Here is a 26,752-nt window from a genome sequence, read left to right on the forward strand (position 1 = left end):
AACCACTACAGATGAATATAGCATTGAGTTAATTAGGTGATATGCTAAGAAGCTGTCAGATATTACAACCCTGTACACCTTGACATGGAGTGTGCTTGGTGTGTTATGAGTTCTTCTGAGACTTGTAGAGAGTGGAGCTGAGGGTTAAGGGGACAGTGAGCTGAGCTTTCTGTAGTGACTGTGTGGAAATAGATGCTGGTGGTGGAGGGGTTTGCCTTTAGCACAATGAATGCTGTAATGGAGGGAGAGAGAGAGAGAGCTTTGAGGGCATTGATTTAGAACAGCCGCTTACTGCACATTGTCCACTGATCTGGACACAAGCAAATGGGTCTATGGAAATTGGGGGACTACTACTAATAAATTAGGACATACTGTACACTGATCACTGATTTTATATGGTCAAGTGTTTCAGTTACTCTACATTTAACCAAGCAGCTATTTGTAGACTAAAAACAAATAGACCGAAAAGTCTCCCAAACAAAATCAATTCATAGTGTCCAATGCAGGCTATACCAAACAATAGCTACCTTCTACCGTTTTACAATGCAGTAAAAAATACCCTTGAGTGGTGTAAGTGATCTTTTCACTGGCAATTGCGAGAGAGGTGGTTCGTGTTGTCACAGCCAGGTAGCACAGTTAATAGGAGTTGAGCGCAGTCATACCTCTTGACTGGAGTCTAGCACACAGAGTTTAGAGCACTGTTTCTTGGCATCCATGAGCACGTTGAACATGGTGCACACTGAGAGAGACACCCGGAAGTCTGTCGACCTGTTGGCCTTCTGCATCTTGGAGTCGAAAGCCGCTTTCGTTCTAGAGGGTGAAAATAGGTAACCATGAGGTTTTTTGGAATGGTTCATTTCAACAGAGAGGTATCAATCACCACCACGCCATTGGAAACCCTAGCTCTTATCCTGGCCTTTACCTGAGGCTTACTGACACTGAGCCTACCTTAAAGCCATATTAGGTCCACTGCTAATGTCCATTGCCAGGCTTTTGTTCAGTGACTGGCTTCGATATACTTTTGTTACTCACCGAAGTAAAGCTGTTGCCAGAGTGCTGACGAACTCTTCTCTCCACACGCAGGGATGTCATTTCTTCAAAATATGAAATAAACGACTATCTGAGCACCTTGTTTACCCCATTTCTTCGGTTAGGAATATGGCGTATGTTTACGAGTCGTGTTTTCACTTATTTATGCATGCATTGGATCTGCACTGACCATGTGACTGTCATATTCCCAACAAAAAAATTACAATCCTGGGCATAGAGACTGTAGCTGCTAGGCTGCTGAGCTGCTAGGCTCAGCAGAATACTCACCCTTAATATTTCCACTTGTGGATAACAGAACCTAGTTTGTTTGCACATTTTACAGGAAGCCACCACACAGGGAATATGCTTGCATTCTTCCACAGACAACAGTGTAAAAGACAAACTGATTCTTGATAGGAGCAAACAGCTGGAAATGTGAAGTGGGTGAAGTGTGAAAAGGATACAGGTGGTGGAAAGAGAAAAAAGAGACAAAGAAAAGATGGAAAGTGGGCAATAAAGAGGAATAATCAGAGATGAGTATGATTAGAGTTACGGTACAGGCTGCTTAGAGGAGAAGGGGGGACAGGTTTGAACCTTTTGTCCTCTTGTCTCTCTGACCTTTTAACGCAGGCCTCCATCATGTCACTGGCCATGAGTTTGAGCCTCTGCTCCAGGTGTTGAGCGAACTCGGGCTCAGGCCAGTGCAGGTCCAGAATGAACATCTGGAGAGCGTCCAATTTCCAGAACAGGTCCTCCGAGGTGGCTGAGCCGTTGCTAAAGAAACAAAATTACAATACAAAACATCAACAGTTAGTATAAAATACAGCACACTTTCTTTACTTGTCAGATGTGGACAAACAAAAAGTGTAGGTACATTAGACAAAATCATAAAAAGTATATTTATTGACCCTGGGTTAACTCATCACTATCATTCTACAGAATGTCACTGCTTGTTGACATATTTATATTGTTTCAGGCTGTGCATTCATCATTTTGTTGTTGCTGGCTTGACAACTTATGCGAAAGTGTCTTTGCAATCACACACAAAGACACACACCCACATGGACAGACACACACACACACATATACACACCCACACACCGATACACACCGACAGACACACACACACACACACACACAGCTCTTCCTTCTTTGCATGGCAGAAGGCCCATCTGCCACACACGCACAATTAAAAGAGCTGCAGTGTTTATTCACAGACACAAACTGTAATTTATTTTCTCAGCTTTAATTACTCCTCCTCATAACCGTCTGCCTTTTCCTTGAGTTTGAGAGAGACTGATGTTTTTGGTAACACTTCACCAACAGCCCCCAGATAGAAAACCATCATGACATGTAATTAGAATGGCATAACGGCTGTTATCATAGGATTGGTAACACTTGAATTTGTATACATATGCATTCATATGAATTGATATCAAATGTTCTGTTTTATTTTAGCTTCCCTTTAGCTTTAGCTTTTAGCTTTTAGCTTTTCCCTTTAGCTTTTTCCCTTTAGCGTCCCTTTAAAGGGACATTGTTACTTTTCCATCATCAAATTGACCAAAATATGTACAATATGAATGTAGTTTGTGGGGATAAAGATGTTTTGAAATACATCCATTCATTGATAATAGATTTTCCTCTAAATGTGTTGGTCTGAATGTGGAAGCCCAGTGTTCCATGTACTGTACCAAGTTCAAAAGAGGGATATACTGTAGATCTCTATCTTTCACTCGTTAACGATCCAAAGAACATTGTCGAAAGTTGAGAAAAATTGCACGTGCCTTTAAAGCCACAATATGTAATTATTCCAGGTTTTTGGATATATACATTTATGATATGCATGTACACTCATTGACTCCTAAAGAATATGACAGATAGATGCTTCATGAGCTTAATACAATAGTCTTACCTCATCGTAACCCAAAATATAAGGCTTTTTTACTCCAATGGAAAACAATAGGAACGTAAACACTGTATAGCTTCAAAATATGTTTAACTCCCATGTTTATGTCAAATACTCTCAGCCCTTGCATCCAAAGTTCTGTCTATGAATTTGAGAGTGGTAACATTTCTCCAACCCCTTGCCTAAGCTTTATGTTGTGGGCTGATGTTTAGTTGTTTTTCGAATTACGGATTGTGGCTTTAAAGGGATGATTCACTTTTGTTACACTTTTCCTGGTGTTGGCACTGTTGTAGAAAAATCCAGATGGTGTTTACATGTACATTTTTGGTACTTTTTTATTTAATTACAGCTGCCACTGGCCACACTTGGCTTACTGTAATGGCAGCAAGCAGGCCAGAAAGTATCCAGCTCTGTAGAGCACAAAATCACAAAATGTCCTTTTAGACACTCAAAAGAGGCATGATTTTTTAAAACAGTGAACCATCCCTTTAATTCCCCTGTAGCCTCCCGTCCTCACTATGTCTTCATTTTGAAGAATCAATAAACCTGCTACCTGGAACCATAAAGGGTTCTTCAGGGTTCTTCAACATTGTTCCTTGTGGACTATGTTATATTTAGGTCAGTGTATGCATGTATATGTAATACATGTATACATGTATATGTAATTCCATTTATTGATGAGAATGACTTACTTGACCTTTAAAAGTAACACTACATTTTGAATCAGGGGGTTTAGAGTGGTCATGTTCTTTGGATAGTGAATGGTTATTGAGCATATTCAATAGTTATTCCACAGACTCCACAGAACCGGCTCCAAAGCTGCTGAACATGACCCCACTATCAGACTCACAGTGGCAGAGGAGATTCTGAGCACACTGACAGATGGGACTCCATTGCCACCTTCTTCCCGGTGTCTACCCCAGGTTACCCTGCCACACATGGCAACCGATGCTGCCACCAGCATCCAAGTGTACAGCGACCGGAGAGAGAGAGAGGGTGGTGGTGGGGGGGGGGGTATAAAAAGCGCACTCATTCCCTCACTTTCTCACTTCACAAGTGGCACGGGAATAAATCGTTTGGGCGAAGTCCACAGTGCAATTAAAGGCAGTGAGGCGGCGGCCCCCCTCATGTCTAATAAGGAGCTCTCTTCTCCAGGCGAGGCATCTCCCAGGGGAATGAGACGATCCTCCGCGCCCGTCTGTGCTCGCTAACGAAGTGCCAGATTTTTTTTTAAGCGAGCAAGGCAAGGCAAGGGGAGATGGGGGTGGGGGGGAGGCATGTAGGGGGTGGGAAGCCTTTTCAAAACATCACACCTCAGCCTCCCCCCAGAGACAGACCCCCTCAGGGTGGTCCCCACGACCACTACTGTTTCTGCCCTCAGAAAGCCACATGTTGTTAAATTTCATCTGTTCACTCAGTATCATTCAGTCATGATACTAGGCTGTTTTTACTAGCATCATTATTTTATCTTACATCGCAGTGATCAAAGAAACAATTGCATAGACATGAACTGCTTATTGGTGTGAGATTAGACTATTCTCTCAAGGACTATTTAGAGCTCTTGCATTTTTAGTTTAAAATCATAGAGGTTTCATATAGAAATTACATAATTAACATAAAATATGAATATACTGTAGGTGGTGGGCATGGTGGGTCATCTTAATGGATACAAATCTCTATTTTGGAGCAGGGTACAGACACTCCGTTTGCGATCCAAACCTTTTCCGCAATGTTATATGCATTTTGTGGGACTCTTTCCCTATGGCTTGAGTCTAACAAAAGGAAATATAGGATTGCAGAAAAAGCTTGGATCGCCACCATTTTTTATGCACAACATCTAAAAACTCAAAATCTCAAAACCAAGAGAAATCACAAAAAAGTGTCTGTACCCTTCTACAATGTATCTTTTAATGACATTTCTAATCTGGGTGGTGGGTTATCTTGTTTGTTCAGTTATGCTTGAATAAATTGTAGGTTTGAGGAGAAAGGAGTCACTCAACAATGTTGAAAACAATACAAGAACAGTAATAAAGACTAACACCCATGTTTTCAAAAACATATTCACATATATCTGTAAAAAGGCTCAGCCTACTCACAAAATATCAGGTAAATGAATTCCTTGCAAGCTGAAAAACAATGACATTTCTTATTCAGTCTTCATTAGGCTTGATGCACTCGATAACTCAATATTCGATTGAGCTGAGACTGGACAAGCAGTGATACCAGAAAAAAACACGAGGTACCTCTCCTATGCCATGCATTTCTATACAATTAAAGACAATCCTTGATATGATATGCCATAAACACAACACAACACAACCACACACACACACACACACTCACACTCACACTTCACAATCGCGACATGCTGTGTCACAATAACAGCCATATTGGGAAGCAGTATGCTACAGAACACAACAATAATATCATGACAACTGGGTAAAAAAAATCTAATGAGGGATTTTATGCATGCCCCTGACCAACCACAGAGCAGTTCATGCTACAGCTACCCACAAGACCTTGTGCCGCCCATACACACGTGCTGTCACACAGTGGGCCCATCCAGGCGGGCGCAGAGAAGCTGGGCATCTGTGGGAGCGTGAGGGGCAGGCTGGGGACTTTGGGCAGAGGCACGCTAGGTAAGTTGTTGGTTATTGTCCTGTCAGAGGGAATGAAACGGCAAACCAAACAACAATGACAAGAAAAGACCCAGCAAAGACAAAAGAGAAAGACTAAGGCTGTTGTATTCGTCGTCTAAATTTCCTGACAGCAAGACACAGTGTCTTACATTCCAGGCACACTGGAATCTATTTACACACGCATCTATTTACCATACCTCAAATGCATGGCAACATCTTTCTGAATCTCTGACCAAAGAAATGCGATTCCACATTTCCTGTTTTTGACTGATCCTGCTGGAGCACAGGAACTTCATGTAAATGAACACCTAAATACTAAGGCAAATATGACAACAAAATGTAACTGTCATGTTACAATGGTTTGCTAACCTTTTTTTCGACCCTGGGATTCCTCTAGTAACACAGTGCACATTAAACTGTGTATCCTATTTTTTTTATCATCTGTGTAATTATTGTTATTTTTATTATTGATTTGCAAAAAAAATAACAAATGAAAGACAAAATGAAGGCGATTGTGCAGAGGAGGTTACGAAACCTGGGAGGGCTTGTCGAGAAGCCTCCCCTAAAAGGTAATCAAATAATAATAAAAAATAAAAATTGGAAATAATAAATAATATTAATAATAAAATGTAACTCTATTCCATCAATTCACCCCATCTTTCCAGACCAAGTGACCAAAAGCAAGCCAACTCTGTGACCATAAAGGGCGTGCCTACAAGGGGGTGGGGGGGGGTTGGCGAGCCCACTGGGGTTGGGGGGTGTTGGTAATATGTGTAAGTAAGATGAAGAGGGCCTTACTTGACGGACTGCCAGGTCTCCTGCTCAAAGCCTCGGTGGATGGACTGGGCGATGGAGGACTCCATGAGGTCGATGTAGCGCACCACCAGAGGGATGTACAGGTCTTGCAGGTGCTTGTGGAAAGTGCCGTTGCACAGGTGAGCTGGGGAAGGATCCAGAAAAAAAGAAAGGAAGACTAAAGATACATTCAAGATAACGTAAATACTGGGGTCTTTGTGATTGTATTCTTTGTCAATTTGAGTTGGAAGGACACTCATACTGTGAGATGTGCCGTTGCACAGGTGAGTTGAAGGGACAAGAACAAGAAGAAAGTGAGACCAGGCGAGTTTGAATGAAAAGGCTTTGCTGAAGGTTGATGGCTTGAATAGCTAGCTTCTGTGTTTGTGTTTGCAGTCCTTATCAATTCAAGTAGGAGGGACATTGTAGAGGGTTCTTCAATTTAGGCACTGTAGGAACAAGTAGAGAGAGGGAGAAAGAAGGACTAGAGACAGGCAGTGAGTCAGTCAGAAGGAGAGAATTCTAAAAGAAAAAAACAGAGTCAGAGAGGGAGAGATAGAGCAAGAGAGAAAGACAGAACACATACTGCTGGTCTCTAAGGGCTTCATTAGTCTTAATTCCTCTCACTCAGTTCCACGATGATTAACACTATCCTTTTTACCCTCAAGAGAGCTGACGGCTTCTATCGCAACCATTTCCCATCACGCAAATGCATACAGACACTAAAGTGAGCATTTAAATCATTTTTACTTCACCTGGCTAAGAAAATCTGGTGTGATTTAAATGAAATATGTTCATATTAGAAAACAAACAAAACAACAAAAATATAAGCGGCACTTTTTTATGAATGTTATTCTTTCACTGTATTGTAATTTCTTTATGTGTGAATAAACTAAATTAAACTAAAACCTATATTCACCTTTTTTTGTAAATCTTTTTTACAGACTTGAATACTTGCAAATGTCTGTTTTATCAGAGTATTAGGTAGCTAATCATGGATCCAAAATCTTATCTCTGGATTGAGATTCTGGGGGAGTAGAAAATAAACAATGGGGACATGAAGTAGTCAGCAAGTCTCCACCCCCTTTGCCTGAGCCGCTCGCGATGCCCCTCTCTAGTTTACCACCTGACTTGGACACATCTCGCAAAATTAAAACATGGAGTTGAATATGTTTTCAATGCCATCATTTTGTAGGTCATCAGTGTGCATTCAATTGCCTGTTCTGAACATATAAAGCACCCCCTCAACTCAGTTCTATTAGTCAATAGAATCCATGCCACCTCCCAGCCCCACTTGCGTTACAGTTCACCGTCAAATGGAGAGTCTGACTGAAGAGACTGAGACAGCTACAGTGCCAATCAACAATGTGGATCAAATCCTAAACATCTGATATTTTTTCATCCAATACATTTGATTGGGGCATAACGTATAATAACGAATTCTTAGGGCATCATTATCAAAACCGGAAACCTAATTTGCACAAATAGTCAAAATTATAATTTCTCTGCGTACACATTTTTTCTCAACCAGTTCTCTCATTACCTTCCTCTTCAAATCAAAAACTGTTGTGACAGTTGGAATAATTAATGGAGAATGGTAATTACAACAAATTAGGAGGAAAAAAGTAAAAAAGAAATAAAAATGTATGTCACGTAATGAGACAATTTAATTTTGAATGCTGCACTCGTCTATCTGTCTTCTGTGTGAGTGAAAGACGATGTAGCAAACTCTCTGCTGCCAGAGGAACAAAGCTGCACAGTTGAAAGGTTAGAGTGAATAAAACAGAAGAAACATGGTTGTATAGAAAGCAAAAGAGAGACTGAGAAAGGATTAAAAGTACAAATTGAAATAAAAATTGGAAAAAAAACATGTATTCCTGCTTCCATTTTCTGTTCATTGAGCAAAGACCTCAAAATGAAAAGAACTTGGTGAGACAGGTGTCTTAAACAGTGCTAATGCTCTCTTGTCTCTGTGAAACGACTCCTTGCATTACGAGTGACAGGTAGAGTCCACAGCTGACAGCTGTTGTGACGGCTAGGCCGCGACCATCCCATGACAGGTAAACTCCTTTACAATCATGTTCGACATCCAGTTTTTCTCTTCTCCAGTGCTGTTTACCTCATCAACGCTCATGTTAATTACCATGTTACCAACGAGGGAGGGAATAAGCTCCATTAACCTCTTTTCTTAACGAGGCTTGTTTTCTGTGGCATTGCTGGTGTTAATTAGTGCTCTTAGTGGCGAGAACATGCGCCGAGAACGATGGAACGTGTTTTTGCAGACAGCTCAGAGCTGGGAGGTGCAGTGGCCTGTGGGTTGAGGCGTAAAAAATAGGGACTCGGCGTAAAACAGAGGGTCAAGGGGAAGACGAGGGAAGGAACAAAAGAAATAGGGAGCAGGACAGTGCAACAGGGAAGGAAACATGGTAACTGAACACTAGGCTACACTTTTAAAATGATTTGGTGGGAGGTCAGAGATGGAAGAGAAGGGCAGTGGGTACAGTGGAGGGAGAGCGGAGCACTTACGGTCAGATCGAAGGAAGTTGTTGAGCAGCTGGAATAGGGGGAAGCTATCCCATGAATCAACAGGCTGGACTTGCAAAGCTCCATCCATGTCTACGGTGTAGAGGGTCAGGAAGGTCTCTGCATGCTCTGCCATCATGTCTGGCCACCATGAGAAAGCCTTAAAATGGAGATAAAGAAAGGGGAAGAAGGAATATACAGAGAGAAAAAAAGAAAAGTGTTAAGAAAGAAAAAGGCCAAAAAGGGAAAGAGAAAATACAAAAAATACAAACTGCTATAATGTTGGGTTTACTTAAAGGGATGCCTCTAACCAAGCTCGAGCTCCCTGTAATGGAAGTAGACTATGCTCACTAAATGTCCTTTTACAAACCATTTAGGAACTCTGTGGGTGATAATCATATATCTTATTCAGAACTCATTTTCTAATAATGTGTGAACCATCCCTTTAAGAGGATGTATTGAAGAACAGGTCAAAACAATGCATAAAACGACACAATTAGAGGAGAATGAGGAACAAAGTGACCAAAAAGATAGCACAGATGGAGTGAATAAAGACAGTCATGAAAAGGAAAAGAACATGCCGTGTGCAAATCAAAAGCAGTCAAATGAATGTAACTAACAGCGAAATAGCCAAATGGGTGTTGTGCAGCATAAAGAGAAGACCTTGACTACACTATGAACTCAAACACTGAGGTAGGGAGGCAAGCAGCATCATTACCACGGGACAACATAATAATAATAATAATAATAATAATAATAATAATAATAATAATAATAATAAATTACATTTATAAAGTTTTTTTTTTATACAAGAATAATCTCAAGTGCATAAAATAAACAAAATAGAAAACATTTTTTTTAAGAAAAAAAAGAAGAAAGAAAAAAGAAACAAAAGAAAAACAAATATACAGTGTCAGAGGAAACTTTTGTCTTCTTTTAGCTCTATACTCCAACAGTTTAGATTTGAAATCAAACAATTACTATGGGGTCAATGTAGAGATTCTCAGCGTTAATTCAATGTTGTTGTTTTTTTTCAAACTGGTTTCACCATTTAATTTGGAGGCATTTGTGCTTGTACATTCTGCTGTTGCTGTCAGCATCAATTTAGACAAGTTAGCCAGTTCTTGTGGCAACTACACATGCCCAAACCATAGTACCCCCACCACCATGTTTCACAGATGAGGTGGTGTGCTGTAAATCTTGGGCAGATCTTTTTTTCTCCAAACTTTCCTCTTGCAATCACTCTGGTAAATGATAAAATTCATCTTATCTATCCACAAGTTCTCCAGATCTCTGCAGGCTTTTTAGGTACTTTTTAGCAAACTGTAACCTGACCATACATTTTGATAGATAACTAGTGGTTTGCATCTTGCAGGGAAGTCTCTGTCTTCTATTTTAATAATGTTACAAACTGTTATTTGAAGGTCTCGGCTATATTTCTGATATTTCAGCCTCATAATGGCCTTGACTTTCATTGACATCTCTTTGGTCCTCATGTTGGCAGACACCAATAGCAGACTCCAAAGGCAAATGCAAAGGCTAGAATCAATACTAGACATTGATAGCTCTCCTATGCTTGCACAAATGATCTCTCCTGCTAATAAAATATATATTTAAAAAAAAATAGCCTACTGGCATTACGACTGCCAATGGCCCCTGGTGTGAGCATTGATTATTTTGTCTTATGATGACTGTTGGATACATGATTCACTTACTTAAACAAATGTATTTGTTGTACGTCGCTTTGGATAAAGGCGTCTGCTAAATGCCATAAATGTAAATGTAAAAATACTGTAGTAATTGTTTGATTTCAAATCCAAACTGTATAGAGCTAAAAGAAGACAAAATGCTTCCTCTTTCCAATACTGATGGAGGGCACTGTATATGACCATATCATAAAAGCAACAATCAAAGTCTAGGAGGAAGTGTAGGCCAGCCGGTAAAGATGCTTCTTAAGGCCTGCTTTAATAGCCCCAACAGTCTGAACAGCCCTCAGATTATCAGGAAGAAAGTTCCAAAGGCGCGGAGCGTGGGAGGAAAAGGCACTAATGCCAGGAATCTGGGGGCGTGGCCTTGTTTGATAGCTAAATTTGTTGAGGTTAGCTAGCTAGCTCATTTAGAGTACCTAGCAAGCAAACCTCCTTTTGAATGTATCCTGCTGGGTAGCAAGCTACCTTACCTAGCAGATCTGGACACATTTTGAACAAATCAGAGAAATTTCATTGAATTAACACTGAGGTGACATCAGCGTCACTTCAGGAAACCGCAATGTATTTCCAAAACATTTGTTTCTTATGGGTTTTTTTCTCACATGTATGCTATAGCAACAAATACAAGAGAGGGATGAGTCAACAACATGTTTTAATTATTATTTGTCAGAATATGAGTTTATAAAACTTTGGTTTTGAGTGCAGATACTTTAAGTCAGTCACTTGCCCTTTAAGTCAGTTGTCAATCTGATTCTAATCCATTATTTACTCTTATTTACTCCTGCTATAATAGGGTATCCATGTAATCTGATAATTATATCAAACTAAGGTTGAAACAAAGGTCAAGCAACTCACATTCTCAAACATTGGATTGTTAATGTCTGAGGTTCTGTGTCAACAGCAAATAGTTTCAGAATTCCAGTGGATGACGGTAGACATTTAAGCTTGCCTTTACACGATAACTTTCCTGAGAACAGTTTCAAGCTGTTCTTGATAGATGTTTATTTTTAGCAAGCAGACAAAGTCAACCACCTTCAGAGAACAGACTGCTCTCACTGTACAGTACAGGTAATTATCCAGCTTATTGTTTAAATGTAATTCGCCATTCACTCATCCTCTCCTATTCACATATCCATTATACAGCGTGTTCAATTATAAGACTGTTTGAGGGAGCTTAGAGAAAGTGCCAGTCTACCTACAGCATAGGCATCATTGGTATTTAAAGCCACAATCTGTAATTCCAAACAATAAAACATAAGCCCTGCCACATAAAGTTGAGGAATGGGGTTGGGGTTAACGCTTCCAAATTCAACGATATGGACTGACAGTCTGTGACATTAAAATGTGATTTTTTAATACATGTTTTGAAGCTATATCGTTATTTTATGATCCTATTGTTTATAAATATTGGAGTGAAACATCCTTATATTTTCGGTTATGATGGGGTAAGAACGTTGTAGTAAGCTCATGAGCCCTCTATAATATTCTTCAAGAATAAATGGAAATACATCATTAATTCACCTAACCAAAACCGGCTTTACTGTACCAATTACAGGTTGTGGGTTTAAGATCCTGACTAGAAAATTGCTAATGTGTCAATGCAATGCAAGAAGTATTGGTCTGTGACTCTTTCTACACTGTTCCATTATGACAGAAAAGACTTATACAATGTCATGTTCTTGTCTTTTAATCAAGGATTGCATTTATTTATCATGACTCCATTGTTTTTTGTTAAGAGGAGTAAATATTCATTGTGAGCTTATCCCACATTGTTGACAACACCTGTCCAAATGAACCAGAGCATAAAGACAGCCTAGTTTACACTTTGTCTTCCATTTTCCTAAGAGAGATGCCTTCTACCACTCGATAACAGTTAGTCACCATGACGGGTTGGAGAAAAGTGCAACAAGAACAACAAGGAATGTGACACACTGATTGAAGAAAGTCATCGTTTATTTGTGTGTGTGTGGGTGTGTGTGCGCGTGTGTGTGCATGTACACTCACCGAACACTTTATTAGGAACACTATACTAATACTGGGTAGGGCCTCCCTTTGCTCTCAAAACAGCCTCAATTCTTCGTGGCATTGATTCCACAAGATGTTGGAAACATTCCTTTGTGATTCTGGTCCATGATGACATGATTGCATCACGCAATTCCTGTAAATTTTTCAGGTGCACTTTCAAGCTGTGAATCTCCCATTCTACCACATCCCAAAGGTGTTCTATTGGATTCAGATCCGGTGACTGTGAAGGCCACTGAAGAACACTGAACTCATTGTCATGTTCATGAAACCAGTTTGAGACAACTTTTGCTTTGTGCCATGGTGCATTATCATGCTGGAAGTAGCCATTAGAAGATGGGTAAATTGTGGCCATGAAAGGATGCACATGGTCAGCAACAATACTCAAATAGGCTGTGGCATTCAAGCAATGATAGATTGGTATTAACAGGCCCAATGTGTGCCAAGAAAACATTCCACAACCATGAGAAGGTGTACAGGTGTTCCTAATAAAGTCTTTATGAGTGTATGTGTCTACGTTAGTGTGTGCTTGCCTGATGGTCGGAGAAGATCTATACCCCACAGCTACAGTACACCTGGCCTTGAGGTCCATTGTCATCAGCCTTTTCAGATGTGTCTTTTCAGTGCGGCATGACAATAAACACCACTAAAGAGTGCCTCTGCGCCACACGTTTTTATTTTTACCAATCCCCTACCCCCCTCCATTTCCACATTCACACCAATAGGCTTCCTCACATAACTGCTGGAATTGACTCTTCACAAAGAGAGAGAGCTAGCAGTATAAATTCTGAAAAACAGAAGGAGAAAGTGGAATGAAAGGTATGTAATTGAAAGCAAGAATGAGCCAGAGGAGAATGAGACAGACTGAGAAATGGAAGTAGAGAAGGAGAAAGTGTGTGGCGACACGGCGCGATACGTCAGCCACTCATCTGCCTGCAAAGGCCAGGCAATGCTAATCTCTATTCAGTTTACGATCACTTTGTTCCCCCGTAGAAACACAACTTACAATATATTACAAATATGAAGGACATCACACCTCAGTTGCTTTGCGTAAATATCAGCATTTTTCTTTGATTTATGCACAATAGTAACAGTCTCTAGCCTTATTGGTCTAAAGTGAGTTCCTGGCAAAATGATGCACTCCCTACCACACAACAAACAATAAACACATTGACTGAATGTGGTTGTAAACAAACTCCTTCATGTGTATATGCCCATGAAATCTATTCAAGGCATCAGGGTCTTGTTTATGATCAGTATAAAGGTTTGATTAATGTTGTTAAAAGGCGCAATTTTTCCCCTTTGATAATCACTAAATAACCATGCTGAACCATTGCTTAAGATGCATTGGCAGACTGTGTGCCCTTATGCCTGAATTAACTTTTTCGTTTTCAACGTTTCTGTGTGTCGGCATATTACCTGCAACTTGAATGCGTGTGGCTCATTGGCTACCGACTTTCTCAGTGAGTATGGACAGGGTGGAAGCCAACATAAGCAATCTCAGCTTTTGTGTGAAAAGTTGGTTATGTATTCTGATGATTTTTCGTAGTACGTCCTGACATTACAGAGTTTTGTTTCGGGAATGATTTGTTTGTAACTTTGGGTTTAGCGAGAGAAGTTTGTACTGTGTAGCCAGTCACGCAACCGAGTAGCTGGTCAAGCACTTGTTTCATGTGAAGAGTGTTGTTTCAAGCGGGTGCAGGTCACATGCAATGTTCAAGTGCAATAAATGTTAAGTTATGTGCAATATTTCATTTTTTGTGTGTTGTTGTACTGAACTGTTAATAATATAGTTATAGACAATAAAATATTTATCTTTTGGGGCAGTCTAAGAGGCATCCAGTCAATGTGTTTATTGTTTGTTGTGTGGTAGGGAGTGTGGTGTAGAGTGGGGTCTAGACTGCAGGAAAAAACTGTTTAAGGTGTTGAGAAATTCAAAAAGCTCCAGCTTACAACCCCCCCCACCTTGACAACATCTTTACAAACTCCCTCAATAATGTTTTGAGCTCAGGATTGCTTCCCAGTATTTCAGCTCACTAAAATTCTTGGAATCTTAGCAAACCATGGTTCACTCCTGGTCTACTGAAGTCCTCCAAAACGAAAAGCAGACTGTACAGAAAAATAGCTGTGAAGCCCAACATCTCTGAATTCTAGGAAATATATACAAAAATAAAATGTAACCATCTACTCTGAGCTGCAAAGAAAAAACACTTCTCTGAAAGATGAGGAAACATTATATTATATAAATATAAAATTATCATTATTTTTATCAATGTTGTTATCCTGCTCTCTTTTCATTGAAATCTTAAATATGCCTCAGCAGGCTCTGATGAAATCAAGGCCTCCCTGATAAAGGAAGTGAGGTTGATGATCGTCAAACCATTGACATGCCTTTTCTATCTCTCTGGCAACAGAGTCCGACCGATACTGGATTTTTGGGTCTGATACGATAATGAATTATGGGGGGCAAATTTCACCAATAGCTGATACATCTGCTAGTATTGTTTTTCAGTGGTGAAATGAAAAACAGAGTTGTTGTTTTTTTACACATAATTCCTTTTTAGCACAATCATTATTCAGAAGAGAAACAATGGCAAAAAGATGCTCAAAGTCTGACCATCCACTGAATTATATTAGTTATATTTAATTCTCAAAAACATACACACGTGAACTGTGAAATGCAGTCTTTAAACATACTGTTAGAATACCTCCTGCATGTTATTGTTGCCAAACACTGTTATTTCCAATAATGGTTTATTCCAGCTCTCCCCCTCCCCAAGACAAACTTGTGGTAGAAAAGTGTGTACATTTCACTCTCTTCACCAGAGTTAACAAACTGTGTCTTGCTCCATGCTGTTGACACACACAGTTGATTGGAACTACACACTCAAGCTACTTATGACAAGAATGTCTGACTCTGAAATTAATGGATACTAGTTATAGCCATGTTAACTGGTGAAACAAATGATTCGTAAATAATATCTTACTGTGTGACTCCATATGCCGAATAACTCTTGTTCAGTCAACATCATTTTAGTAAGCAACTGTGCTAATTGACTGCACTCCAAGTTTTCATTCATAAACATCTGTACCTCTATTGCTCTGTAAAAACCCAACTACACCTTCTATCATTTCGGAATGTGAGGCTGATGCATATCTTTGGTGATGTACCGTGGTGCATTATCAAGGAATATGTGCCGATACATCTGTCAGGCTCCAGTTTATAGCCTTTCAGTTGTTCTTTGGGCTTTTTATTGGTGCATAAGAAGACTCAAATGTGAAACTGAAATGTCTTGCCATTTTGTGGCCAGCACAATTTCTGCTGTTTTCCTGGCAATGAAGTAACATTAAATAGGAGCGTGAGAGGGGCTCAGTCGCATCGTCCAGTGTGAGAGCTACCATTGTGTCTGCTCACGCAGTCATTGCATCAAGACAGCTTGACGTGGAGAATTAGTCTTGCAGTATGAGACCCTATCATCAGTTGGAATGAAGTGCATTTGTGAAAAAAATTGTACAGCAAAGCAAAGTTGATTTGAACTAAATGACACCTCAAGTCACTCAACAGTTTTTCAGTTTCTATTAATACTCATCTCTTCAATATGAACCATGAACCAAGCTTGACTGAAGAGGATATGATTGAAGAGTGGAATATGAGTGACAAATACATTGGCAAGGCGACGGCTATCACATGATTGGACAAACATGGACACAACAATAACACGACAGAACTTGTTTTCAAGACAAACTTACCTCTCTTCCCTTTACAAGTCATTTAAAAAAAGAAAGGAAAAGTAAAGAGAGAAATGAGGAAAATGTCCGTGAACATTTGTAAGCACTGAACCTGAATCACCAATCTTGTTTCACCATACAAACACAGTAAGCCACCCTAACTCAATCACAAGAAAAGGTTCTGCCTTTGACAGTGTGTGGGACGTGCTGACGTGACCATCCTTCCGCTAAAACCCCACTACAAAGCTGAGCCTTGTCTCATTTGTCGCTGTGACAGCCGCAGATTGCTGCTGGCTATAAATAGCTCCCTGTCGCTCAGAAACAGATGTCTTAAGCCGCGCTGCCACTTAGGCAAATAAAAGTGCTTTTCGAGGACATCTCAACACCTATGATTGATCAGTTTTACAGTGTATCGTAAGAGCGATGTGTCCGTATGGGCCGTGGGCGTTGTTTTCATCCCTCCCTGCCAGAGAACTTTACTACAGCACTGGCACTTGTCATGTAATCACATTGGTACACAGCTGCCAACACAGACAGGGGTAGAAATGGACAGCAGCACAATAAGTGATCAAGAGCATGAATGAAATTATCAAAAGCCAGTACCTTCTGGTGTCCCTTGTGAAGGAATATATTTTAAAAATGAACTATGGTTTAAGAGTCACGATGTGACAAGGAAGCTTATGCGACAAAAGGTCTTCTCCACTGCAGTGAAGCAATTGAAATTGCTCACAGAACTATACTGGGATCAAGCAATGTAAGATCAGTAGAAGTAGAAGTAGCATTATTTCCATTGAGGTTACGGGAAAGACATCATATAAACTGTATTCATTAAGTACTTTTAATTTATTTCTCTCAAGGTGGTAACCAAAATAATATAATGGCCCTTATATAGAAAATAAGAACAAAAAACTAAACAAGAGAAAGAACTACAATGAACTGGATGGAAATTATTTCTGATGCATCTGTATGCAATGTGAACAGTGCAGTGTAATGTTAAACTAGGATTTCGTTTGATTTGAGCATGTTGGCATTGTAAGGTTGGTCACTTTACTGTGAAAGTCCTTACCTCAGAGTGGTGTTCGTCATTCTGCTGCAGGACCTCAATACATAGTTCCCCCAACCGCATCATGTCCTCCAGTCTCTTATCCGGGGCAGCCTGAGCGTCAGCTGTGACATTGGCACACAAAAACATGCAAAATCAGCTCAAAATCATACACACAAACATGCCGACTCCGTATCAAAACTAAACACTGTGACATCACTGATCAAATGCTGCTCTTGCACAAACCCTCAATCTGAGCGTAATCGGTAAGCTGGGAGTAGTTGATGAGGGCAGCTTTCTCCAGACATTTCTGAACCAACTTCTTCATCTCTTCAGGAGGGACAGGTGTGGTGATGTCCTTCATTAAAACCTACAATCAAACAAAAAACTGTCAGAAACCTTGAAGCGTGACAATATGAATAAGATAACAGATGCATTTCCAGACAGGAAAAACATATCGAATGCAGAAATGTAGATTGAAAAAACCACCAGAAGTGATTTCAAACATACGTTTCGGTTGAAGGGGCACAAGAATAACTGAGCACATACAAGCTGTATCTTGAGTGTAGTACAAATACCCCAGAAACACAGACTTGTAGACAAATAGATAATGTTAGTCAGACATTAGACTGCAAGCTTGTCCTTCTACAACATACCCTTTCTAGCAGTGAGAGTGTGGCTTTGAGGGCCCCATCTGGTCGTCCAAACGGGAAACAATATCTGTAAATGCAAATTTGAGTGGGCATCACTGATCTAGAACAATGCTGTAGGAAGGCTTCAGGAATTAAAATAATTCAATTCACCACAGTTGATACTGTCTACAGTTGTCTATAGCCCGCGGTAATCTTAAAATGTTAACAAATTGACTAGCATATATATACAGTGCCCTCCATAAATATCGGAAAGAGGAAGCATTTGTCTTCTTTTAGTGCTATACTTCAAAAGTTTGGATTTGAAATCAGACAATTACTATGGGGTCAAAGTAGAGATGCTCAGCTTAAATTCAATGTTTTAATAAAATACTCATGTTTAGTATTTGGTCGACAATCGTTTGCATGCAATAACTGGCTGAAGTCTGCGACCCATTTACCCCACCAGACACTGGGTACAGTGCATTTAGAAAGTATTCAGACCCCTTAACTTTTTCCACATTTTGTTATGTTCCAGCCTTATTCTAAAATTGATTCAATTAGTTTTTTCCCTCACCAATCTATACACAATACCTCATAATGACAAAGAAAAAACAGTTTTTTAGAAATGTTTGCGAATTTATTATAAATAAAAAACTGAAATATCACATTTATCCCAAGTATTTATCCCAAGTATTCAGACCCTTTGCTATGACATTGGAAATTGAGCTCAGGTGCATCCTGTTTCCATTGATCATCCTTAAGATGTTTCTATGACTTGATTGGAGTCCACCTGTGGTAAATTGGACATGATTTGGAATGGCACATACACCTGTCTATATAAGGTCGCACAGTTGACAGTGCATGTCAAAGCAAAAACCAGGCCATGAGGTCAAAGGAATTGTCTGTAGACCTTCAAGACAGGATTGTGTCGAGGCACAGATCTGGGGAAGGGTACAAAAAATGTCTGCAGTATTGAAGGTCCCCAAGAACACAGTAGCCTCCATCATTCATAAATGGAAGAAGTTCCTCTGTGGAGATGGGAGAACCTACCAGAAGTACAACCATCTTTGCAGCACTCCACCAATCAGGCCTTTATGGTATAGTGGCCAGACGGAAGCCACTCCTCAGTAAAAAGCACATGACAGCCCGCTTGCAGTTTTCCAAGAGGCACCTAAAGGACTCTCAGACCATGAAAAACAAGATTCTCTGGTCTGATGAAACCAAGATAGAACTCTGTGGCCTGAATGCCAAGCGTCATGTCTGGAGGAAAGGAGGCACCGCTCATCACCTGGCCAATACCATCCCTACAGTGAAGCATGGTGGTGGCAGCATTATACTGTGGGGATGTTTTTCAGCGGCAGGGACTGGGAGACTAGTCAGGACTGAGGGAAAGATGAACAGAGCAAACCCATTCAAACATCTCTGGAGAGACCTGAAAATAGCTGTGCATCGATGCTCCCCATCCAACCTGACCTTGAGAGGATCTACATAGAAGAATGGGAGAAACTTGTATCGTCATACACAAGAAGACTTGAGGCTGTAATCACTACCAAAGGTGCCTCAGAAAAGTACTGAGTAAAGGGTCTGAACACTTATGTAAATAATTCAGTTTTTTATTTTTAATAAATTAGTAAACATTTTTAGAAAACCTGTTTTGACTTTGTCATTATGGGGTATTGTGTGTAGATTGATGAGGGAATTTTTTTTTTTTAATCCATTTTAGAATAAGGCTGTTACATAACACAATGTGGAAAAAGTGAAGGGGTCTGAATACTTTCCGAATGCACTTCTATGTATGTATCTTCTCTGGTGATGCTCTGCCAGGCCTGTACTGCAGCCATCTTCAATTGTTGTTTGTTTTGAGGTCTTTTTGCCTAAAATGTTATCATCAGTTAATGAAATGCATGTTCAATTGCATTTAAATCTGAAGAAATTTCTGCTTTTTGGCCGTGAAAAAATCCCCAGTTGCTATGGCAGTATGTTTGGGGTCATTGTTATACTGTATGATGAAGCACCATCCAATGATTTTGGAGGCATTTGCTTGTACTCAAGCAGATAATATGTTTATGCACACTTCAGTTTACATTCTGCTGCTGTTGTCAGCAGTAATATCATCAATTAAGACAAGTTAGCCAGTTCTTGTGGCAGCTATACGTGCTCAAACCACTGCACCGCCTCCACATGTTTCACAGATGAGGTGGTATACTGTAAATCTTGGGCAGATCCTTTTTTCTCCAAACTTTCCTCTTGAAATCACTCTGGTGTATGAACATATTTGTCTCATCTGCCCCCAAGACTGTTTTCCAGACCTCTACAGACTTTTTAGGTACTTTTTAGCTAAATGTAACATGACTATCCTTTTTGAGGATGACTAGTGGTTTGTACCTTGCAGTGAAACCTCTGTAGTTTGACTGGTGACTTATTCACTTATTCTACATCGATGCAACAGCCGCGCTACTCGGTCACAGCTTTTCACTGTCCTGGCGCCCGGCTGGTGGAACGAGCTTCCTACTGCTGTCGTGACTGCAGAGTCACTACTGATCATCTGCCGTAGATTGAAGACCCATCTCTTCAGGCTACATCTTAAAAGCCCCTCCTAAAGACCACTACCCCCCTGTACAAGTTTCTCTCTTGTAAATAAATTAATAAATTAATAAATTCTTCTAGCTTTGTGACTGCCAATAGCCCCTGATCCTAGCATAGATTACTTTTTCTTATAATGACTGATGGATAGATGATTCACTTACTTAGACAAATGTATTTGTTGTAAGTCGCTTTGGATAAAGGCCTCTGCTAAATGCCATAAATGTAAATGTATTCAGTGGATGGTAGTCTCACATTCACGCCTACCTCCTAGAGAGTGTTCCTGATCTATGGGACAGTTATTTTGGGGGTTTTCTTAATTATGGTGAGCATTCTTCGGTCATCCACTGAAGAAGTCTTCCTATGTTATTGATTGATTTTGTCTGATATGTCAGCCTCATAATGGTTTCCTTGACTTTCATTGACGTCTCTTTGGTCCTCATGTTGACAGACTCCAATAGCAGACTCCAAAAGCAAATGTAAACCCTAGAATCAATGCTAGACATTGACAGCTTTATTATGCCTACACAAATGATGTGACGGAACACACCTAACTAACCAGAAACACCTGTACAGCCAATTTTCCAATTCTTTTAGTGCCCTGAAATAGGGGGACTATATATAAAAAGGGTTGCAATTTCGAAATGGTGAAACCAATCTGAGAAGAGAAAAACATTGAAAAGCTGAGAATCTCCACTTTAATCTCAAGTCCAAACTGTTCGAGTATATAGCTAAAAGAAGACAAAATGCTTCCTATTTTCAATATTTCTAGAGTGCACTGTAGATCAGACTATGGAAACCAGACTAAGAAAGCCTAAGTCAAATAGGGGAGACAGAGTACTCCATGACCATGACATTGTATGACTGTCCATCCAATGCATATCTGATGAATTGCTTTCCCCACTAACAAAATGGACTAAAACAAGCAATAAAACCTTTGAAAATGCAAGAGAACAGGACGGCATTTTTGTAGATATGGATATTGTATTAAGAGGCAAATGGGGGTGGGGAGGAATTAACAAACGACTCTTAATCAGCCTTGTTGTGGTCACACAGTTAATCCTAAACAAACTGCATGCACCCCACTCCTGTCTGGTGTACATTAGCATAATCCTAACATTGTCTAGGATATTGTTTAATGCCATTGGCCTCTTGTTGAGGAGTGTTGCTAATGACTCCTGCTGGTTTTGTCTTGTCCAAAACCACCCTCTCTTCTTGATCGGGGCCCTCCTTGGGGCCAGATGGAGGGCCCTTCACAAGCGTGGAGGGCTTTGAAGAGCCGTAGTTCAGAGAAATGAATGGCGCAGATCCATTGAACAAACCATCATTCAAGGTTTGGGTTTGGGTCTGCTGCACTCACAAAGTGTGACAATACAGTCACACAGGGCAATATTGGTGAATAACAAGTCACTGATGCAGGGATGATTGATATTCCAATGTACACCTTGTTGCACCTGTTTTAAATGTGTCCTGCGATTGCATTTGTATTGCAAACACTTTAACAATGTTTAATTTAACGTACGCATTCAAGCTCTTCATAGAGCCGATCAACTGCAGCCATCATCTGTTATTGTGGTGCTAAAAAGTAGAATGTGGTTTATACCTAAAATGGATGATCTGGTTTTCCAATAGACTCAGAAGTCGGCCTCTCATGTCTTCAAACTGTTCTTTCTCCTCCTCAGTGACAGTGCCCATCCCATCCGGCCTGAAAAAGAAAATTGAAAAAAATGCTAAAATGTTTGTCGAGCATTTCATGAATGTTCGCAAAGCTTTCATTTCCCTTCTTGCCTCCACATGAATAGGCACTCTGGGAAAGAGAAGAAAATGCAATCACTACCCGGCCTGCTAGCCTTGACTTTGTGGGCTTTTTTCTAACTGAAAGAGAAAAGCGCTCCCTCAAAACGGCACTCGCGGTTGGGGGGGTGGGGGGGATAGAGAGAGAGAGGTTGTCTGTGTTAATGAGTTGTTCTTATAAAAGCCTACACACTGAAAGCACCAATTTGCTTCTGCTAAAGAGCCCTGCGCACCACTACGTTTTAGCTGATATGGCCGCTAAGTTGATAATTTTGTTCAGCAAAGTTTCAGTTAGCGTAGAGGTGGAGGGCAGGTCTCCAGCAATGAAGTAGGTGGGGCTAAAATAATATGATATGAAGCAGCCCATTGTCCTTGCTTATCTGGATTTCACTGCGAATGTTGGAATGGATAATAATATTTGACAAATAAAATCACCATAAGCTGAAGTGTCGCTTATATCATAATCTAATTACTCAACAAGCCTATAGTGGTGCGCCAAATTCAACCTGCTGCACGTCTCCAAATGTTATGTTAAAATGTTTTAAATTAATGAACATTTCAAGACTTCATATTTTTTATTCTTTGCATCAGCTAAATAAATAGGCAATTCTCCATTATCTCTCGTAACCCCCAGTCATAATCATAATCACCTGCTACTTTAGTACAGTCTTACAGTTGCCAACATACATTTATTTATATAATTTCATATCTGTTTGTTTCCTCTCTGTAAACGCTGTCAGGACTGTATGGTTATTATTACAGTAGCCAATTGTAGGCCTACTTAGAGTCACTGGAAATAGTGGATAATATTCAATGTAAAAAAATAAATACATTGTGGGATCATTGTGTAGCACATTCTTTGAACCCGTTATGACAGCGATGCGCACAGTTCAGTGTGGCCGATCATGCAGTGTAGGGGGTAGTGTAGGGGGTAGACTCACATACAGTAGACTGTAGGCCTATTGTATGCTAGTTTACATTATTTTCCCCTCCCAACATTACCATGGATTGAATAATAGTCTGGTGCCTTAGCATAAAAAACCTGTTATGCTGGAGATTAAAGCATGAACATCAGGACAGTTCCTCCTTAGGTGATATAAAAACATCCTAGAAGGGGTGCTGAATTGTATTTGCAACATGAAGACCAGGGGATCAATCTGCCGTCTTAAAGATGACCTTGAAAAAGGTGCACAGGCAGTCATTACAGAGGATACCAAGACCATAGTCCTATTTACTGGTTTGTTCTTCAGACTCCAGAAGAATATCCAACCATGGACATGAGTTGCTTTTGGTATGGTAAAGAACTACAGTATCAGGTGATCTGTGTCAATACCATTTGTGAAAAGCTTGGGAGGCAAAACAGTCAGACTTTACTAAGATTCAACTCATTCACACTCTGATACCGCATCACAATTTCATGGTAAAGGCAAAAAGACAGCTCGGGCATCATAGAGTACACACCTGTGCCATCCTCTTTACATGCTAAAATCATTCATGGAGCTGCCATTGTACACTAACTGCATACCCACCAAGTTTCCACATTTGGTTAATACAGTATGGTTCCACATTTAGTCCTTCTGCCTTGGCTAGAGCACGAGTTAAAGAGCTGTGACAGAATTCACTGTGTGAGACATGTACAAAAGGGATAGTCTAAAAGAGTCAAATCAGAGAAAAGAGACGAAATGGAGACAACTCAGCTTCCATTGAAGTTCTCTGACTTTCTCAAAAAACAAACAAACAAGCAGGAGCTATTTGAAATGTCGTCAGACAAGGTGCACAACAAGGGGTATGAAGTCAGAAAGTAAGATAATAAGTAATATGGTATATGATTGATTATTGGTCCACTACTAACATATAAACATATATGTTGTGCCAGCAGCCATTTCGGGTTTTATGGCCAAAAGTTTTATTTCTGGGCACCACTTCTAAAATGTATTTATACACCCTAAAGAACATTTGTACCAAATGTGGCACTTTTATATGTCTTTGTAACATAATTCATGCAGTAGTTCGCCAAGTCTGAGTGGTTTACAAGTTCATTTCTGGTGTTTTACATCTATTTCACTTTGATAAGTACTGAATATTGGTCCACTACTAACAAATAAACAAGAAATAAATTGCTTATGAACCAAAATGTAAGAACTTATGTGTTGGGCCAGTGGCCATATTGGGTTTTATGTCCAAAAAAGCATTGAGTCTAAATTTTTGGGCACCCCTTCTGAAATGGGTTCATACTTCCCAAAAACCATTTGTACCACATGTGCCGCTTTAATCAGGTGTGGTAACGATTTCCTAATATTTTGATGCTAAGGAGCCGGATGAAGGCATGGTTCCATGATTTAATTAGTAATTGGCACAGAGCGGAGGCGATCGCTGTATGCAACATTGGTCATCCAGTCTTTGGTCATCCATTGTTTTAGGCTTACATAGTAATGCGAGAATATACACTAGGCCTACTTTCACATATTTATAGAGGATGTACTGTTAGTATGAGGGTATATCCCTGATAGGCGACAACTGCTGCCTGTTATGAGTGTCTATTTTCACCTATTGGTAATTATTGAATGTGGAACGTCAAATGTATTTGGATTTGCCTTGACAAGGTCCACCAAGTCCACCGACACTCTCATTTACTGCCCCGCCTATATTGGTCCTAAGTTTGTGTTGGTTGGAACAGACGCACTTTGTGGTGAAACAGAATTACCGGTCTTTGCGCAATGTTTTCATAGTGGACAGCGCTCTTTAGTGGAAGCAAATTGGAAATTCTGATCACTACAGTATGTGTGACTGCTGCAATGATATTTTTCAACTTTCAAAATGAAAACTGTGGAAACAAAGAAACTAAAGAGTGAAGAGGGTCAAATTTAGTTCAGTTATGAAGCATTACATTATTGGTTGTGGCATGTCAACTGTTTTCTATATCTACTTTTAGCCTCACAAAGGACTTTGCACATCTTTGTTTGCTGTTTAGTCTACTCATTGCTAATTTTTCCAGGTAGGTGTATTATATGAATAACTAAGTACTTGGGAACAATCGTGAGCAAAATAATGTGAATGATTTCAGATTCTGAAAACGAACCTAATATTTAAGATTTACAAAGGCAATTAAGCTGGCATAAAGGACTAAAAAGAGTCTTAAGAAATCAAGTGACAAAAGAAGCTTGTAGTGTACTATGTACAATCAGGGGTTCACTTCAACTCCTCTCCACTCAATCACTAAAAAGTCCCTGCTTTGTGATGAAAAGCAGCTCTCTCTTCACAACGGGACTTGTAAGCACAACTTGTAAACCCTGTTGTTCCTCAAATCTGTCAATTCATGAACTCCCCTGCTGCCACCCCCCATTTAACAAGCAGCAGCTAATCCAAAAGGAACACAAAAAGGATAGCACGATAGGGAGGGGTGTGTGTGTGCCTACTCATGTGAGGGCAAGGACCATTTTTTTCATGTTATAGTAAAGAGAAGGGAGTGGATTTCTAGTTCTGGTCCTCCCCCACAATCTATCCCAAAAGTCCAGATGAAGACATCAGGGTTGCGTCGAGAACCCCCTGCCCCAGTCCTCAGTCTCAGGCCAGCTAGCCCAAGGCTATACTAGCCCTCACGCTAACGAGACCAAAGGCCAAGCCAAGCCCATTGGCCTAGCTCTATTAGCAGATCAGTGGCCAATATTAATTTAACAGTCCTCTCACAGCAAACTCAACAGCTCGTTTAGGCAAGAGACATGCAATCACATACACACACTCACATAATGGATGGCATAGTTCGATTTGGCCAATTTTGAAGCATGGAGTAAGTTCAGCAATTCAAGTTCTCCAATCCTCTGATACAGTACATCTCATTTTGGTATCCTTGCAGCATTCAGTGTGGCCTATCCTACGCCTGGCCTGCCTTGTTAACAAAGAATAGTGAGAGAGAAAATACCCTGATAAGACAATGCAATTTCAAGGGGAACCCCTGTACTTGTAAGTGGCTGTGCCGTAGAAGTCCTTTTCCTACTGCCTTCAAATCCAATCAAACTTCCTGTCATGCTTGATCGCACACATCAGAGTTGGGTACGATGCGACAGCTTGTCGGGGGCAGGCACATTGTTGTTGCTTAATGAAGCGAGATTGTTTGAGTGGAGCGGCAAACTCTGACTCCCCCCCCCCCCATATACAATGGGGTGCAAAGGGTTAACCGGCTCTGAGAGTGGCTGCAAACTTGTCTGTGAGCATCTGTAGTTTCATGAGTGTTTTTTGATGACATTTAGATACGGCTCATCTGTATGGGATGACTACAGTCTCCCTTCTCAGGGCGAGTCATACGCCTAAACCCTGGATCTCTGGGTAAATGTCATTCGAGCTTCATTTCA

The 26,752-nt window shown here is 40.3% G+C and overlaps 1 protein-coding gene across 4 annotated transcripts in view; it reads right to left on the reverse strand.

Moving 5' to 3' along the window:
• Positions 1 to 26,752, reverse strand: part of cadps2 (Ca++-dependent secretion activator 2) — a gene marked incomplete at its 3' end in the record, with an annotated part of 180,354 nt that overhangs the window by 16,563 nt on the left and 137,039 nt on the right. For 2 of the 4 annotated variants that reach the window (XM_083666058.1, XM_083666059.1), the window contains exons 14-21: positions 22,213 to 22,314; positions 18,051 to 18,114; positions 17,641 to 17,764; positions 17,419 to 17,519; positions 8,896 to 9,052; positions 6,373 to 6,514; positions 1,648 to 1,803; positions 663 to 810 (exon numbers count right to left, since the gene is read on the reverse strand). In XM_083666058.1, coding sequence (XP_083522184.1) covers positions 663 to 810; positions 1,648 to 1,803; positions 6,373 to 6,514; positions 8,896 to 9,052; positions 17,419 to 17,519; positions 17,641 to 17,764; positions 18,051 to 18,114; positions 22,213 to 22,314 — 994 coding nt within the window. Of the gene's footprint in view, positions 1 to 102; positions 233 to 662; positions 811 to 1,647; positions 1,804 to 5,031; positions 5,062 to 5,474; positions 5,595 to 6,372; positions 6,515 to 8,895; positions 9,053 to 17,418; positions 17,520 to 17,640; positions 17,765 to 18,050; positions 18,115 to 22,212; positions 22,315 to 26,752 lie in introns of those variants that run through there. The other 2 variants (XM_083666061.1, XM_083666060.1) reach the window with 2 other exon arrangements.

This window comes from Argentina silus, assembly GCF_951799395.1.
Source record: "Argentina silus genome assembly, chromosome: 3".
Taxonomy (NCBI): Eukaryota; Metazoa; Chordata; class Actinopteri; order Argentiniformes; family Argentinidae; genus Argentina; species Argentina silus.